This window comes from Lonchura striata, chromosome 5 (assembly GCF_046129695.1).
Source record: "Lonchura striata isolate bLonStr1 chromosome 5, bLonStr1.mat, whole genome shotgun sequence".
Lineage (NCBI taxonomy): Eukaryota > Metazoa > Chordata > Aves > Passeriformes > Estrildidae > Lonchura > Lonchura striata.
Genome location: NC_134607.1, coordinates 11,077,361 through 11,090,193, shown reverse-complemented (window position 1 = coordinate 11,090,193; position 12,833 = coordinate 11,077,361). Strand labels below are relative to the sequence as shown.

At 43.0% G+C, this 12,833-nt stretch overlaps 1 protein-coding gene across 1 annotated transcript; it reads right to left on the bottom strand.

The window, feature by feature from the left end:
• Positions 1–557: 557 nt before the first annotated feature.
• On the bottom strand, positions 558–12,584 carry KLHL42 (kelch like family member 42). Its single transcript, XM_021535094.3, has 3 exons — positions 11,633–12,584; positions 5,122–5,315; positions 558–1,410 (listed from the first exon to the last, which is right to left on the bottom strand). Exons 1-3 carry the CDS (start codon positions 12,526–12,528, stop codon positions 959–961), a joined length of 1,542 nt encoding a protein of 513 aa, XP_021390769.2. The 5' UTR covers positions 12,529–12,584; the 3' UTR covers positions 558–958.
• Positions 12,585–12,833: the final 249 nt, after the last annotated feature.

Genomic DNA, 12,833 nt, shown 5'->3' with positions numbered 1-12,833 from the left:
AAGAGCCAAGCCTTCCACGCGTGTCCCACAGCAGTGTTACCAATCGGGATGTGCCTGGAGTAGGATCACCTCTGCACGTGCTCAGGGATATCTTCACAACACATAGATTGTTGCCAACTGCAACTTGATCTTTAAAACTCAGTTTTAAGTACCACCGAACACAATAAGGTAACTAAGACTCAAACCTTTATGACAATTAGCAAACTCTACCCTTTGAATAAAGAGCCTTTTTACCTCTATCTTAACAGTAGCAAGAAATGCTGCCAAATTCCATTAAAGGAGCATCTGCTTTCCAATCAGTAACTGTAGCCTCTAGGTAATTCCTACCAGTCCCTTGTTGTCACAGTCCCTGGCAAAGCACTGCACTACAAAGAATTCAGAGGAAGTTCTTGATGATGGGACCCTAATTGCTGACACCTTTGAGAATGTCACTTGCTGCACCTGCTGCAATGGAAGAGATAAAAATGGGATATTATAATCAATTTGAAACAGTGTGCATTTGACAGAACATTGCTTGAGTAAAAATTGTATTTTGAAAGAAATAAATTCTGTTGTGATTTTGATTATACTAATTATTTACTTTATTGAATTGCTTCCACTTTTAAAATGTGTATGTTTTGTTCTACACTGTCTACTAAGACGAAGAATAAAACCAGATGATCAGTTTTGCCTTTAAAACTCCTGTATCAGTTGCCAACACAATAATTTTACATTTAAATTGCAAACAATACCTGGTGAAATTTTAATCCAAACTAGTAAAATTTTTAAATCGACATCTTAAAACTGTTTCTGGAAGCATTTATCTTCATACTGAATTCTGAAACCTTTTTAGAGAACAGAATCAGTATTTTATACCTGCATTATGCAACCACATTACATTCTGAATGTGGAATTATTCAGAGGGAGCAATATTTCATCAAGGAACCATTAATGAACTGAAAAGAAAACTCTCGTGCTGTTACACTTCTCGCCCATCAGGCAAATACATAGAACAGATCAGAATATTTTGTCCAAAGGCTGGGAAGCGCCCCAGTGACTCCCAAGTGTCTGTGAAGATATTGTACTTCAGGAAGAGATGCTGCTCCAAGCTGGGAGACAGAGTAATATTCCTACTCAAGATATAGACTCCATCGTTGTGGAGAGTGCAAGTCAAGTTAAGGCCGGATTTGGACGAGTTCTCATTGAGGTAGAGCCACTCTTTGGTGGCAATGTTGTAGGACTGCACCGTCAACACGTCCTCACTGGGGCTGGGTCTCTGCCTTGGTCCAAGGTCTAGGATGCAGCCCCCCACCAGGTAGATGGTCTCCTCCACAGACAGCATCTGCTGCTTGCGGACATGCATGTCACACAGCTCCAAGTTGGTCCAGGAATCAGAAGTGGGACAGTACTGCAGGATGCTCATGTTCCTGCCTGAAACAGAGAGGAGACATTCACAAAAAAAATAATTCTGTCAGAAGACACTCGTGGGGGGACATTCTTCTTTCCTACAAGAAAGTGCTCCTTCCCAGCCTTTCCTGCAGATTGCTCACAGACACTTGCAGGGCAAGCCAGGGGAGAAATGGTGATCACTGCCTACTGCAGCTCTTTGCCCTTGACAAGAAACTTTGAATGTTCTGTTCCGTGGCACAGGGGAAAAAAAAGATGCTACTTCTGGCACATTACATGATGTAAATAGTCTGGACCTGCAGATTTTAGCAGAATCTAATCCCTACCTTTCAGCTTATGCTTTTAATTTTGTCTCTGATTGATACGTAAGTATTTTTTTACAAAAAGGGAAATGGAACAATATTCTCATCTCCAGAAGTGGTCACAGATGAATCAAACTATCATGAAAAGAGTACACTTCATTGATGGCTGCCAAGTGATGATTTATCATCCAAGCTTAACTCTGAAACTTTGCATTTCATTCCACAAATCAAAGTTTTATGTAATAAAGTTTATAAAGCTGGTTACATTTCAGCAAGTGGTTTGGATGACCTAAGGGCACCTTATAAAGAGAGAGAAACACACATTGTCAAAATCACTTAAGAACCAGGAATTCTGTACTTTGCCATCAGGCAGAGGCTCAGAAAGAAGCTGAAATCATCTCCATAATTCATAACTCAGTGTGTGCATATGTTTGCAATAGTGTTATTCCACAAAACTGTTACAATGCCATCATAATTCATGGTGCAGTGGAGACCTTGGCTGTGCCCAAGGCTTCACTAAATTATCACAGAATGCACACGACTCAGTAAATTCAGTTCCAGTCTCTGGAGACCTGAGCTCAAATCCAACCTCAAGTGACAAGCAGGAACAGGTTTGCAGACTCTAGACAGGTCTTTTTATTAAATCTGCTCCACGGTACCAGTCTGTCCTGCATGATGACTTCCAGATGAGTTCACAGGGGGAAGAGCAGACAGGGACATACTTGACAAGTTATGTAAGGGCACAGGTATAAACAGACATAAATATTACTGGATTGTCGTGAATGAAGTGCATCAGTGGTATGATCAGGGAGGTGCTGCTCCATCCAGCATTTGCACCCTGATTATTTTCATGGCAGTGCCTGCGAAACTACAGCTCTACATATAGATGACATTTGTCTACAAACAACCTATCATTCTCTGACTCATTAAGGGGAGGAGAAGTCACAATTAAGTTTCTATGACTATCTATAGCAGTAAACTTCCCCTGGAAAATGTGTTATTTGAGAGGAGGTGTATGAAATAGAAGTCCATTGCAACATGGCCCTCACATGCTCAGTCCACAGCCTGAGTCTTTTATATCCACTAAAACAACAAAAAAGCCCCAAAACAAAACCCACAAAAATATGAATACTACAGTGTGTGACATAGAATTTCTATTAGGATCTAGGTTCAGAAGTGAGAGCTGCAAACTCAAGAGAAGGACTTTATTCAAGAAGTGTCATTATAATTTACAGTGAGAAATTCCAGATCTTGCCATCTTTTGGAAAGTGCAGTCTCAGGAGAAAGCTCTACACAAATTTTAAAAATAGGCCACAAAATCTACCAGAACTGAGGTATATACAGAAATACCAAAAATTAATAAAAATAATGTAATACAAAAAAAACATTATTGGCTGCATGTGTTTTATGTAGTGAAGGTAGCAAACCAGCATATAAACCTTGGTGTTTCTCATACCTTTAGGTCTTAACACTTTCTGACATCAGCAGACTTCAGAAGGAAAATCACCAGTGGAACTGTGGCAATTCTTGTGTCTGTCTGCTACCAAGATGTTACAGAAAAACTGATTCTAGACCCTTGTTCAGGAAATTATTTGTAGCAAGCACAGGCGTTTGTTGTCCTGAGTGATCCTGCATTTATATAGAAGCCTAAATGCACTAGTTATCCACTGCCAAAACTTCCTATTTTCCTGCTTGATTTCCATTAAAAAAGGCTTTTAGGAAAAGACTTGGGAAATTACAGAGGTTTGGAGGGCAGCAGCAATCCCCTGGGGTGTGGAAGAAGCCAGAGATAACTCACAACTCTCCTTCAGCTGAACCTACAGGCAGCAAGTACCAAGTCAGGAGCCTGACACAAGGTAGCAATCCTGACTGCACATGCCTTGCTCAGGAGTTTTAAAGGAATGGGATCTGCATCAGCAATGTGCTGATCTTCCTCTTAATGACACCAGGACTAGGCAGCCTGATGAAAGCACAGCACAAGTAGCAGAAAAGGAACTTGCAGATTGCAAAGGGTGTAGGAGAAAAGCCTGTCCTCCCGTAATTGTGTAGCACTCTTAACCAAATCAGAGGTTTTTCACCTCACCTCTTCTTTCTCTCTAGATAAAAATGCCTAACCCTGGTCTCTAGAAACAAGACTTCCCATTAATCTGTTTCAACCCCTTCTTGCTCTCTTGTCTCACAGGATGTTTCCCTTTGGATCTGACTTCTCAGCACAAATGCTTCATGCCAGACATCTCAGACTCCCAATGCTGGACATGAGGGAGCACAGTGGCTCCAGCAGATCCTGCAGTGGGGAGTGACCAGAGGACTGGGACTGTAGCACACACAGCACTGCACAGAACAGCTCTCCATATAGACACAGGCACATTTTCCTCACAGCCACCAGGCTCTGGGTCAGAATGGTCTGGACAAAATGTGTTTGAAGGTTTTCATTATCAGAAGAACCTTAAGGGGTGCACTGTGTCTTTTATAAACTTTAAAATGATTCAGAGCTCAAATCTGCTCACACAGTAGAAGCTTGTTCTAATATCAGTTTAGTTTTGCTTGCAGTACTGTCTGTAAAAGCTGATCTGTCTTCTAATTTCATTCTCTGCTTGGAAAGAAAGCCTTAAAACTGCTGTGGTCAACTGAAGTAGGCAAAGGGCAAATTCAAACTTACGAAATCCTGGCAAATACTGAACATTTGACATGTTTAAAAAATTTATTTCCAAAGCTCTGAGCAAACGTCTTCCTCCCAAAAACTGGCACTATGTACTTAAGGAATGAACAAATGGGAGCTTTTTTAACTGAACTTGTTTGCCTGCTGGATAAAAGTAATTTTCAGAAGAGAATGAAACTTCAAATCCTCCCCTCTGTACAGTGTCCTCAGAAAATCTGGTATAGAAATTAAATAAACTGAAAGTGTTGGTTCTTGCTTCAGCTTTTGATTGTTCTATTCCGTTCTTAAGGTATAACTTGAATTTGCCAGTGAAGCACTGAAATACTGCAGTGAAAAGACCATGACACCTATTAGTACATGAGAAATACTAAGGCAGGCAGATATTTTCTATGAATTTTTCCTTCTGACAGTCTAAATCAGGTACTTTAAAAGTAAACAAAGTATATCTGTTGAGACCTCTGTACTGTGTGATCAAAATCTAAGAAAAGGGGCAGTGGCTGAGCTGGGTGCTGAAGTACCCATCAGCTTCTTCCCTGCAAGTAACAGAGCCCCAGGTCCACACAGGCTCTGAAAAAAAAAAAAAATACCTGATTCTTTTCTGATAGAGCTATTATTTTTTGTTTATTTCATCAATGATTAGTTCTTTTTGTTTTAATTAGCATTACACAGCCTTCTACGTGAGTTCAAAAACTTTCTTGAAGAACAGGAGAAAATTATCTGGGCCTTCTGACCAATCAGGTAAAAAGCAACAAGAAATAACACCAAACTTGTTACCTCGTGCAGTGTATCCTCCAATAACATAGATCTTGCCCTTGCATTCACAAGCTGAGAATTCTGCAAGAGGGTTTGGCATGGATGCCACAAAATTCCACCAGTCATTCTCTGGATTGTAGCACTCCACATTGGAAAGGGACTGGCCACCAATGGCATACAGCTTTCCACTGACAGCCAGGAGCTTGAAGTTGGACCTGAAAGAACAGATTGCAGCACTGAAATCAGGTGCATCCATGTACAGAAATACAGAGGAAATTCCTACCCAGGCTCCAAAACACTCATCACCACTCACAGCTTGCACCACCACTTGAGATATTGGCTGCATCTGAACTCTTCTGTGCCAGACCAAAATGCTGTAACCACACAGCAATTACTCAGGACAGTAACCAGTGACAGTTCGAATAGTATTGATGATGCTACTGAGACTGAGGAATATTTTATTTTGTATTTCAGTCTGTGCCAGTTCAGCTGTAGATGTTCAGTTAACCAATGTGCTCAGCAGACAGGTCATTTTTATCAGGCTTTTAACAATGTGCCATTGGTAGAGAAAAGTGCATTACATGGACACACAGAGAAAGATATAATTTCAGTTAAAATTGCAGAAATTTCAAACAAGGCTTGATGTATGCCTATGAATGCATACTTGTTTTAGGCTGTATTATGGACTCTCTTTAATAACCTTTATAAAAAAGCAATTTAAAGTGGAAGATATTGAATCCCGTTCAGCAAAAGAAAGAAGACAGAATCCTCTGCAGCCTATTCATCATTAAACTACTAAACACATCCTCTGAAGCAAGATCTATCTGTAAATTACGTTCTACCCATAGCTGAACAAAAATTACATTGCACCTCATGAGCAATGCCATCCAAACTGGTCATTTATTTCTTATTCTGTTCCACTATGGTCTTAAAATTCACACACAGCAAAGGGCAACTTCCTGATTCTGAAACTCAAGAAGTCTCCTATCTCACACCCTGAAGGTAACACAGACAGCAACAAATGGTCCATGGGTATGAGAGGTGCAGATCTGGAGGAAGAACTTGGGGGATGTGAAGACAGAACTCTTGTATGCTGGTCTTCCTTCCAGCTAGAGAAGCTGGTCTAACAAAGGATGAGCTTTTCCTCTCCCCAGGAACAGTCTCAATGCCTAGAAAGGTTGTTCCTTCACTTCTGCTGAGAACTGAGATTTTACCATAACTATATCAATTAACTGGATGTGTGGCACTCCCTGGAGTGCAGTAGCTCAGCACAAAGCCAAACAGGGAACTGCATTTTATCTGTAAAACTGACATAATGTTTCAGACCTGCACTGGCCTGCTGGGAAGCAAAGGGAGTACCACCCTGCAGGAATCCAACATTCAAAACTTACTGCTAAGTATTTTTGCAGGGTATTGTCTGAACAAAATGAACACTGCCTAGCTGTAGACTGCCCTGTAACGTCTTTTATTAAATCTATTAGGAAAAAGGATTTGTTTCCAGATGGAATCACTTTGTTCTTGTCAGCCTGATATAGGTTTGGAAACTAAAATGATCTCTGAAGGAATTCATTGCTTTTTATTTTTTTCCCCCTTGACATTTATGATTAGGTCAGTCTGTTCATATTCCCTCAACAGCAATTATGCTTTCCATTTCAGAGAATCCAGAATAACATAGCAATCAAAAGCAGGTATGAAATGAGAATAACTACTTGCAAAACATTATGATTTTGAAAGCAATACACCTGCTATAAAAGTTAGGACAGAGAAAAAATTTCCACAAATTAACAAAGGGGCAAAACCACTGGGAAAATTATCTACTGAAACACAAACAGCTTTAAATATTATAACTTTCAGCTTTAAATATTATAAAAGGAAGCCACAAACCTTTGTGTCGGTCATTTAACCACTTCCAAACACTTGCTAAAATGGGTGACATTCAGTGGAGGTATCTCAGATTTATGGAATTCATTAACAATAAGGTTCATTTTACTCAAAAGTAGCTGCAAGTATCCATCAGCACACTTTATATGAAAGTTTGGACAATGGCTCAATATGTTATGAAAAACTTCTGCCATTCACCTTTCCATGTCAGTAACAGCAGCTGTCTTTATGGAGAGTGCATGTTACAAAATATTTACTGCATTTTTAGTCTCTTTTAATGTGTTGGAGCAGCTGGAAACAAGGAAAAGCAAACACTGAGCAGGCAGTCAGCTCTCCACAGCCAACAACTGCTCCATGGACTACAGCCTGCAAACAGCGGGGCCACCACGACGGAACTCCACTTGCACCTGCGACTTGTCTAAACCTGAGGGATCAAGAGGTACTTTCCAAAAACCAGGCCTAGAGGGTCCCTTCTTGCTGGGACAAGCCAAGATATGAGCTGTCTTCTGCTGACCTCACTGACTCTGAACAGGAGCCCAGGAACAGCAGGGAGTGGGAGCTGTGGGGTTTTACCATCGCTCAAAATCCATTCTTCACTCAACAAAGTGCAAAGCACTGCATGCACAAAGGAAGGAAAATATATCACACAAATGCAAAGGAGCTGGAGCAGAGGCTTTCTGCATGCAAGACAACATTCCACAGCTTCCCAAAACCCCCCATGGCTCTGCATTGTGTTAGGTGTATCTGCAGGAGGCCATGGTGGAAGTGGCTGTGAAGAACCTGCACACACAGTTTTTGTTCACTGACAATCTCACTTAGTGTACAACAAAAAAGAGTTAGCCCAGATACTGGGGAAGACTTTCTGATCAGAGGGGTGGCTAAACAAGGGAACAAGAGACTTGGGAGGAAGATTCCAGTGTCAGTTGGAATCTACACTGCTGGCAGATTTCAAGAACAAGTTAAATATGTATTTATTTGCAAGGTAGCCTAGGTCCTGCTGCAGAACACAAGCTTTGGAGTAACCAGCATTGTTTCTTCCTCCCAAATGATGAATTTAACCTTAACATTTCTCAAAAGTCAGATGACATCTTTATTCTAGACTTAAAGCACTTGCAACAGACACAAGGAATCGTGAAAGCACAGTTAAGGAGCAATTCCAAAGCGTTTTACATATTTTTGATGAGTTCCTTTTTTCCCTTTTTTTATATTTCTTATGTGAATTTGCAGAGTACACTGCATCAGACATTTAGCTTTAAAAGTGTGTGGTAAGTAAGACCAGTTCTAACTTAAAAAAAATTTTTGAAGTCTATTTTCTTCCAGCACAGAAGAATTTTGAATGAATTAAAAAAAAAAAAAACAGTAAAAAATGAGGAAGGAGAAGGTCTCCTGAACAAGCAGCATTCCCCAGAAGCATCATCTCCTACATTCCTGTAAGAGTCCTCAGAGTGGCAGCAGTTTATGTACAGATTGCTCACAAAAATCATGTTCCATGTGCATAATTTCAACCTGGGGCTTACATAGGTCTGCCAAGCCTGGAAGATTTACCTGCCATGAGTAGGAAGGTTTTGAAGGAAAATAGAAGTGGAATGTATACAGCTAAAACTGGTACATGCAGTAGAAATCCTATGAGTATATTATTTTTAAATAGCAAATTTCACCAGACAGTGTTCACTAAAAAAAAAAAAAAAAGAAAATATTTGGAAAGGCATTCAAGGACATTACTGCAATAGTCCCCTATTCACTTTGTTACCTTCTTGACTCCAAAGACCACAAGTGATCTTGGGCAACACTAACATCAAGCTGCTTCTATTAAAAAAATCAGGTCATTCTCTCTTGGGAATTCCAAGTACAGAAACACCTCTAAAATTAAAAAGTCTAGAAAATTTGGTCTATTGTGGACTATTTGTGATCAGTACTGAATTTAGCACTAAGATGATGAGAAATCCCATGCTCAGTCACAGGCTTCCTTGGTGAGCCCGAGCACATTATTTTAGCTCCCTTGGGTATGCATAAATTTGGAAGAACACCCTCTGAAGCTCCTAGGGGCATCACAAAAACATTATACAGGAGTTGCCTACTGTGAAAAAGTTTGAAAGTAAAGTAGTAAGACCTGTATGCCTAAAAAGAAAGCCAACAGTGAAGACCCAAACCAGAATGGCTGCTAAACATTCTGGTGGCTTTTGTCTTCTACTTAGAAGTAAGTTAGGAGTGTTTCATCTAAGCATGAGAAGATTACAATAATGGAAATAATTCATTATAAAAATACCATAGAGCTTGAAAGGTTTGTTTAGGGCAGAAAGCTCTTATATAAAGAGTAGAGCAGCAAAATTACATCCATAACTCCTCAGCCTTCCTTCGAGGCCAACACATGCAGTCACTCATGCAGGACAAATCCAGATCCTCTGCTGTCTGAAGTCAAACCAACTTCAATGGAAACTAGAGCCCTCCCTGAAGGAATGTCAAATTTCATCCAGTGGATGCAATTATATCAGCTGACATAAATTCATTTTCCAGACAGGCACATGGCTATAATTCCTAAGCAGAAGGTTGGGCAACCACCCTGCTTATTTTACTACAGCATAGCAAGCTAAAAATACAATGGCAAGCAAACTGCAGGTCTAATTGCAGCACAGATGTGTGGCAGACTGGTCATGCAGCATGCAAACCCCTCATGTTAAAAATGGTGCTGCTCCTGGCTCCTAGAGCACAGGCCATCCCTCCCTGCCACAAAGCACCAAGCAGGTCATCATGGAGCCAACATGTTATGCCAGATAGAAAAAGTAATAATTAACTGCATTTTACCATGAAGCTGGTAAAATCAGAAATGTGTTTTGTGAAGGGGTCAGCTGAGTTTCCATGAAAAAAAGTCCCCGCAGTTACTCAGGGAACAACATCCTCACTGCTACTTTGCAGGTGTAATTCTGGGTACTTTTTGGCCTGCAATAACTACCATGGAATTTAAGACTAAAGATTATTCTAAAAAATATCCATTTGCCTGCTGCCTTTCTGCAGTAAATGGCCAATGTGAAATTCTAGAGAACACCTTGCTGTCACCTGTGATGGGTTTGAAGATGAAGTTGATGTGACAGTACCACTGAAAACAGTATTAGGAGAAAATATCCATGTGTTTATTTCAAGTATAATGATTATACCACCTAGCAAAAACAAAAAAAAGGGCAAGTGTGGAGGAAAAAAGGCTGATCTAGAGTTTGAATACACAAACTGTAAGGTGCAATAAGGGCCTCAAAAATGTAGTTTTTAGAACCCACATTTCAGAGTCAACATACATAGTAACAGCTCTCTTGCTATAGACATTACAGAAACAGAACCTCATGACTTGATCAATGTGGCACTTCTGTTAATGAAGTTAATTCCCATAGGAGACATTGTGTGGGCTGACCCCATCCTGCTTTCCTATTGAGGCCAAGTGCTCCCAACCCCATTCACACAAGTCCTGCTGTCGAATGAAGCTATCTAAAACATCTCTGTTCCCCAGGCACCTCAGGGAATTCTGCTGAGCCTCTAAGAAAGGTCTGTAAGAAAAGGTGTTTGTAATGCTTAAATCCAAGCATTAGTTTTACAGATAAAACTTTTCCCACTGTCTTTCCAAGCAGTCAGAAACACTAAGAAAAATGGTTTCTGATCGGTTGTGATGACTGATTAAGGAGGTGATTATTTTAGTAGAATTCTCACAATACAAGTGTGTGAGGAAAAAAAAGGTGAAATGAGAAAGACTTAATTTTAGGTCTAATCCCTCTATTGAGGGGGTTTAGGTGGCAAAAGCTAAATAGAGCCTGGAATAGAAACTGCAGTTTAACTATTCAGATACAAAGCATTTATGCCAATGGCTTGGGTCTCTGTGCATGCTCACTCAATTCACTAGACAGAGAAGAGGATTTCCGTTCTACAGTGAATTTTGGCCTCCTTACTTTTTCTTTTTCAGAGAGAAAAAATTTTAAAATACTTTTACTAAAATGGAAAGAAAGAGGAAGTTCATGTTGGAAATAAAGCCAGTTTGTTTCAGTGAAATTAAAGCCTCTGTTTTTTATCACTCCAAAGTGTGGTTAAGGTAGAGGAGCCACAGCCTTGGCTAGGGAAAAGGCCTCTGCTCTTGGGCCCTCCTCAAGGCTAGGTCTCTATTACTCTTTCAAGTATAAATTATGCAAGTGTTTCTAAATGCAAACTAAAACATCAATGCGTAATAAACGGTTCAAAAGGATAAAGGTAAAAAACCGATTAATTATTCCCAGATCCAAACATTCCCATCAAGTGAGAAATTTCTCACCAAACATCTTTCTGACGTTCTCCTGGTATTTCACTGAAGTGCAGGTCTACAAAACATTCAGATTTTTTGAAAGTACAAACCATAGGACAACTGCTTGCAACTGAATTGTTTTGGCCATCTCCAGCTCTGGTATAGCCTGTACATCCCCAATAAGACCAGGAATATTTGTCACATACTTAACTAGAGTTACAATACACCAACAAGAGAGCGGGAAAGGAGTTTTGTCATTGGATTTGTTTGGTGGTTCAGACCGCAGACAGGTCTGCATCGAATCCCTAAGGCTGACCAGCGCCATGTGACTCCAGAGGATCTATCTCAGCAGCAGGCAGAGACACACGCGTACCCCGGGGAGCAGAGGTTAGTTACCTCTTCTGGTTCATCGAGGCCAGCTGGCTCCATTCGTTCAGGCACGGGTTATAGCAGTGCGCGGCCGAGATCTCCTGGCTGGTGATGCGGTAGCCGCCGACGATGAACAAGTAATTGTCCATCGTGGCCGAGCCGTAGCCACGGACGCTCACCAGGTCGGCGGGCACGTTGTTGGCCAGCGGCAGCCACCGCCGCGCCTCCTCGTCGTAGCGGAGCATGGCCCAGGGCGCGTCCCCCGCGGGGTGCCAGCCGGCGGGCAGCCCCGGCGGGCAGGCGCCCCTGAAGTCCCCGAGCAGCACCAGCGTGGCCGCGCCCCTCATGCGCCGCTCCCGCAGCTGCTGCTGCAGCGCCGGCGGCAGCAGGAGGTGCGGGCGGGCGTCGGGCCGGCGCAGCACCTGGTGGTAGTGGGCGGCCATGAAGTCCAGGCAGGCGTCGTGCAGGTCCTGCAGGCCGTACACCTGCGCCAGGCGGTGCAGCTCGAAGCAGTTGCCCAGCCGCACCTGCGACAGCAGCAGCCGCAGCAGGGGCGTGACCTGCAGGTAGGACGCGGCCTCCACCAGCTCCTCCAGCAGCGGCGGCTCCTCCTCGCCGCCCTCCTCCTGCTCCAGCCTGGCCAGGCAGGACGTGTTGATGAAGTCCAGCACCAGCTCCAGCCCCAGGGCGCTCAGCCCCCCGCGCAGCAGCTGCTCCTCCTGGCCCTGCCCTGCCTCCCGCATTCCCGAGCGGTAGAGCGCTCGGAAATAATCACTCTGCTCGATCAGCTTCCTCTTGCACACCGGGTAGCACTTGTCCCCCAGTCGGATCTGCACCATCTCCTCCCCGGCACCGGCCCCATCCCCCGCTTCCCCTTCCCGCTCCCCTTCCTCCTCCTGCCGCCGCCGCTCCGCCAGGGACATCGCTCACAGCGGGCCCGGCCGCGCCGCGCCCGGCCGGAGCCGCCGCGCCGGCTCCTCCTCCGCCGCCCGGGATGGGCCGAGCCGGGCTGGGATGGGCCGAGCCGGGCCGCGATGGGCGGGGCGGCTTCGCTGCGAGGAGAGACAAGGGGAAGTGAAAAAAAGAAAAAAAAAAAAAAAACCCAAAACAAAAAACAACCCACAAACAAAAAAAAATCCGCATACAGGGAGGAAAGGAAAAAGAAGCCCGAAAAAGGCAATGTTGAGCGTTCCGGCGCTGCCCGCCGGGGGGGGGGGGGTGGGGGGCG